This window comes from Mya arenaria, chromosome 10, assembly GCF_026914265.1.
Source record: "Mya arenaria isolate MELC-2E11 chromosome 10, ASM2691426v1".
NCBI lineage: Eukaryota > Metazoa > Mollusca > Bivalvia > Myida > Myidae > Mya > Mya arenaria.
The window spans coordinates 54,895,161-54,901,045 of NC_069131.1; the positions used below are offsets into that span (position 1 = coordinate 54,895,161).

Consider the following 5,885-nt stretch of genomic DNA (forward strand, 5'->3'; position numbering starts at 1 on the left):
GAGTCTATGAACACCTACTGAAAGAGTGGCCTTTTTTGCACTCCTACTGAATATCGCCATTCGGAACACCTCGGCCATTTTCCATCGAAAACAACCTCCGATATATGCCGAACATTAGACGAAATAGTTCTAAATTCTAAATAATAGTATTATTCTATTGCAGTGTTTTAACGTGTATTTTATACTACAAAGTTTAGATTTTTTGCCTGTGAATTGTATTATGGCTTATATAATTACGATTCGCAAAAGTAAAATCATTAATTTTAACGGATTAATTGATATAACTACGCGATCTACTTGCAGCGTAGTAAAATGTAAATACTTCTGACGTTGTAAACTGCCCGAGGTTGTTTTCGATGGAAAATGTCCGAGGATTACCGACTAGAATATCGCATGTACCCAAATTAATAATCGATGGATAAATTGAACTTATAAGTGTACTCTATTTTACTGGCCGGTATTTATAAAAAGTATTAAGTCATTTCTTAACTTAGTCGATTTTCTTTGATTTCCACTCTCAAATTAAAAGAAAATGGTTTAAACATAAAATATTGCATTTTCAACCAACTCGAACCCCGTTGACTCGAACTCGCTTGGCTCGAATTACTCGTAGGCTCGAAATTGATATAAAGGACCAATTTCTTTATACTAAAGGCTAGCATTCCCGCTTGGCACGGATTTTCCGAGGCTCGAGGTATTTTTGCCGGTTCATGGGAGGTCGAGCCAACAGGGTTCGACTGTATATCATATGATCAGTGGGCACTGATCTTAAGAACGTGACCTAAGTTTGAAAATGACTCAAGATGCTTTGTGAGTACCGGCACATAGCCTGCATTTTTGGTTATTGTAAATCAGTGCCATGGTTGAAAGAGTATTTACGATAAGTAAGACCCGATGTTCATTCAGTGTAAGTATATTGTGTGATAAGTAAGAACCGATGTTCATTCAGTGTAAGTATATTGTGTAGTAAAGTAAGAACCGATGTTCATTCAGTGTAAGTATATTGTGTAGTAAAGTAAGAACCGATGTTCATTCAGTGTAAGTATATTGTTTGATAAGTAAGAACCGATGTTCATTCAGTGTAAGTATATTGTGTGATAAGTAAGAACCGATGTTCATTCAGTGTAAGTATACTGTGTGATAAGTAAGAAGCGATGTTCATTCAGTGTAAGTATATTATGTGATAAGTAAGAACCGATGTTCATTCAGTGTAAGTATACTGTGTGATAAGTAAGAACCGATGTTCATTCAGTGTAAGTATACTGTGTGATAAGTAAGAACCGATGTTCATTCAGTGTAAGTATATTATGTGAATAGTAAGAACCGATGTTCATTCAGTGTAAGTATACTGTGTGATAAGTAAGAACCGATGTTCATTCAGTGTAAGTATACTGTGTGATAAGTAAGAACCGATGTTCATTCAGTGTAAGTATATTGTGTGATAAGTAAGAACCGATGTTCATTCAGTGTAAGTATACTGTGTGATAAGTAAGAACCGATGTTCATTCAGTGTAAGTATACTGTGTGATAGTATATTGTGTGATAAGTAAGAACCGATGTTCATTCAGTGTAAGTATACTGTGTGATAAGTAAGAACCGATGTTCATTCAGTGTAAGTATACTGTGTGATAAGTAAGAACCGATGTTCATTCAGTGTAAGTATACTGTGTGATAAGTAAGAACCGATGTTCATTCAGTGTAAGTATATTGTGTGATAAGTAAGAACCGATGTTCATTCAGTGTAAGTATATTGTGTGATAAAGTAAGAACCGATGTTCATTCAGTGTAAGTATATTGTGTGATAAGTGAATTCACACTGTCCGTCTGATCACAAAATTCAAAGCAATCGTTCATGCGTTTTCTTGGAAACAATGGTAAATCATTTTTTGTATTCATGCATTAACATGGCGGCCTTAAACTGTTTTCTATTACAGAGCATTTTTATATGCGAATTCTTCTAAAACATTGATAAATTAACTTTTTTAATGCACAAATTACCAATCTGAAGCGATTATTAACGTGTTTTTTTTCAAAAAGTCGATCAAGCAGCTCAGTGGCCTAGCGGCGTGAAGTTTCCGGCCTGGCGGCCTAGCGGCCTAAATTGGTTTCCTATTTCAAAGCATGTATACATGTTTTTTTTTCTTCTAAAACAATGATAAATTAATTGAATGTACGCACAAACAATCACTCTGAAACGATTATATGCATATTGCATGAGGATTGAAGGAGTGAGTGAAGTTTAATTTTTGGGTTCTTTTCCTTGTATCTTATCTATTGAAACAGTGTAATAGACGCTGATGAACGATTGCTTTGAAATAGAGAAAAAATATGGCCGCCAACTTCACGCCGCTAGGCCGCTAACTTCACGCCGCCAGGCCTCTAAGGCCGCTAAATTCACACCGAATAGGCCGCTTACTTCACATCCACCTATCAAATATTTCATTTTTATGAAGGGAAATTACAGTTTCTATTAAAAATTGTTTTATTTTCTAAAATAGAAACCAATTTTAGGCCGCTAGGCCACTAGGCCGCCCGGTAACTTCACGCCACTATATATACCTAGGCCGTTAGGCCGCTGACCTGCTTGATTGACTTTAAAAAAATACAGTCACTTCAGAGCGATTATTTGTGCAAACAAACAATTAATTTATCATTGTTTTAAAGTAAAAACATGTACACATGCTTTGAAATAAGAATCATTTAGGCCGCTAGGCCGCTAGACCGTCAGGTCGCTGACCTGCTTGATAGAGTTTTTAGAAAAATGTTGATAATCGCTTCAGATTGATAATTTGTGCATTTAAACAGTTAATTTGTTCATTGTTTCAGAAGAAAACGCATATAAAAATGCGCTGAAATAGAAAACAGTTTAAGGCCGCTAGGCCGCTCTGTTGATGTATGAATAAAAACATTGATTAATCATTGTTTTCAAAGAAAACTCATGAACGATTGCTTTGAAATAGAGAAAAAATTTTAGACCGCTAGGCCGCTAACTTCACGTCCATCTATCAAATACATTTTTATAAAGGGAAATAACAGTTTCTCTTAAGAAATTAAATATGGGCCGAGTATATTCGCAGTATACTTTTACATACCCTAAAACGGGCCTCAGTAACCTTCTAGTTCTACATTTTACGAAACTTTCAAAGTATATTGTATATAGAGGAATGTTCGATTTGAGGATGGCAACGAGTAGTCAAATCGGTACTCGAGTACGCGGCTAATCTTCCGAGCGGGTACTCGAGTACTCGGAAAAACTTGAATTGGTTTCAATGTACCTTAACATCCATAAATTTTCTGAATTATAACAAAAGTTGCATTATATAAGTATGTAAACTCCAACACTCGTATGTACTAGAGGTGACTATCCAATACAAAGAGCTGGAAATTGATTTAGTGAGCAGGAAAATTATTATAATAACAAAAGCTATGATCGTGAGCATTCAGTTCAAACAGTAATTCACCATGGACAGGGAGACTTGCCAATTGATGTCACTGCGACTCTCTCGCGCGCTGGAGGACATTGGCGTCAGTGAGTTGATGATTACCAGGAGGAGGAAAATGGCGTTGTTCAGAGAGTCTTTGTTCCCTTTATGCTTGAAAGCAGCAATACGTCCAGATAGGAGTGTTTATAACTTCGGTAGTCAAAGTGAAGGGTCAACGACACTAGGGATGGACTCGGATATTGACATGTTATTTAGCTTCTCGTCGGTTCATCTAGACTCGAGTGAATGGCAGCCTGATGTGTCATTTATTGCTTTTAAGAATGAGAGAATCCCACCCCAGCACTGCTACGTCCAGATACGTAGACCATTCTTCGCACTGCGTAATGCTGACTCTTATGTGAGGTACAGTGGAGGGAGATTGTTGTTGAAAAACACATGGATGGATAGATTCTTGTTATTAAATACCATTCATTTTTATAAACTTGTATATCAAAATACTTTCGGGAACCCTTCTAACTTTTTTCGTAAACTTATATGTCAAGGGCCTTCAAGGAGCCATTCTGAACTTATTGATGTTATTTATGCATTACAATGTGCAGGTCAATCTGAAGAGTGCCAGTTCATGTTCAAAAGACCGCGCCCTGGACACTGGCCTAGACCTGAGACATTGGCCAAAGCAAGGACGTGCCCTACTTTTCTTGTACCACAGGGATACCCTGACAGTGAAAATAAAGAAATAGAATGGAGGTTTTCCACCTCACTGATGGAAAGACTGCTAGTGTTTGACTTTACCACGGCCCAAATGAAAGTTTACACTTTGTTAAAAATGATCAGGAAATCATTTATCAAACCCATAGTTGGTGATAGGCTGAGTACGTTTCATCTGAAAACGGCCATGATGTTTACAATAGAGAGCTACCCACCAGATATATGGAGAGAAGACCAAATTATACAATGTGCCATTTACTGTCTGACATCTCTTTGCAGATGGCTCAAGCTTGGGTACTGTCCACACTTTACCATCTCTGGAGTAAATTTGTTTGCCGGGAAACTAAACAAAAATGAAAGGCATAGGGTTTTTGAAGAGTTTCAAGACTATATAAATGAAAGCCTTCAAATTGTTTTTAGCGTAAAAATGGATGATTTAGGGTCAAGACTGATAAATATGATGGATTCTACACAATGTCTCACCATGATGACTAGAAAACAAATGTTGAAATCAGCATTAAAAAAGATAGTTATAGACAAAAGTTTATTTATAGGTATCTACAGTAAAATACTTATAGACCTCAAAACTGAAACTGCATGCATTCCTAGATTTTTAATGAATTTATTGACCTACTTAATGACCCTGGCAGACCTGACAGAAACTGGCAATGACCAAAAGAAAGAGGCAGCATCATGTCTGATTACTATTCGTTTGAACCCACTTGCCTCCACACTAGCTTCAGAGTGCATTAGACTTGGTCAGCCCATTTCTATGGAAATTGTCAATCTATACAAGATGTCCTTTGACTCCGACCTTCTGTCCAGCAGGCTGAAATTTGCATCCATGTTGTACTGTAGAGAGCAGTTTGTGTCGGCAACACACATACTGAGTTATTGTGAAAGTCTACTTGGAAGTCATATGATACACTTATGCACTTGCACAGGAATATTCACACCCGAAAGTGATGAGATTGATGATAGAATTATGAATATGGAAAGATCGGATTTAATCAGAACCAGCGTTGCTTGCTGCGTCACATTTACTATCCGTGAACGGTATTGTGTGCCTGAGCACCTGGCTTATGAGCTGTCTAGGGAAATGGACGAACAGAGTTTTGAAATAGATGCGTGGACGAAACAAGTAGCAATAGACAGTGAGCCATTTCTCTACTACCTTCAGTACCTCACATACAGACAGCTGAACCAAGGTGAAATGAAACTTGCTGCCTTTCAAAAACTTTTTAATCTAATAGGATTACAAGTTGGTCTTGGCCACCCAGAGACGTTTTCAAATGTTCTTGGTCATTGCTTTGAAATGGAAAACATGCCAGCTTGGGCCGAGCAATGTTATAGAAATTCTTTGATACTTAAGCATTTAAGGAGACTTTTATAAAATGCTATTTACTAGAATGAGTGAAAAAGACACGAATTTGAAATTTTGCTATCTTGTTTATCTGAAGGCTTTGATCACTACGTATATACTGATGTAGCAGTTTTAAACAAATAAAGTGAACCATTTTTAACTCGGACTTACGTTGTTGTTGTTTTACTATTCTTACAAATGTTTGGTGTTATTGATATGTCTTGAGAAGTGGTATTCTTTATATTTCAATATGAATACGAATATCAAAAATGTACCATATATTTCCTTTACAAAACTAAAAAACACACAAATCTTTGTCAATGTTTAAAGCTGGCTAATATACTGATTAATCATTTTTTGGTGGAAAAGGT

The 5,885-nt window shown here is 36.7% G+C and overlaps 1 protein-coding gene across 1 annotated transcript; it reads left to right on the top strand.

The window, feature by feature from the left end:
* The first annotated feature begins 3,475 nt into the window (after positions 1-3,475).
* LOC128206812 (uncharacterized) lies at positions 3,476-5,669 on the top strand. The gene is made up of 2 exons (XM_052909495.1): positions 3,476-3,845; positions 4,043-5,669. The coding sequence occupies exon 2, from the start codon at positions 4,066-4,068 to the stop codon at positions 5,542-5,544; it is 1,479 nt and encodes a 492-aa protein (XP_052765455.1). The 5' UTR covers positions 3,476-3,845; positions 4,043-4,065; the 3' UTR covers positions 5,545-5,669.
* Positions 5,670-5,885: the final 216 nt, after the last annotated feature.

Bases quoted from the DNA above. Each gene is read 5' to 3' on its own strand.
- LOC128206812 (XM_052909495.1), top strand. From the start codon at position 4,066: ATGTTCAAAAGACCGCGCCCTGGACACTGGCCTAGACCTGAGACATTG.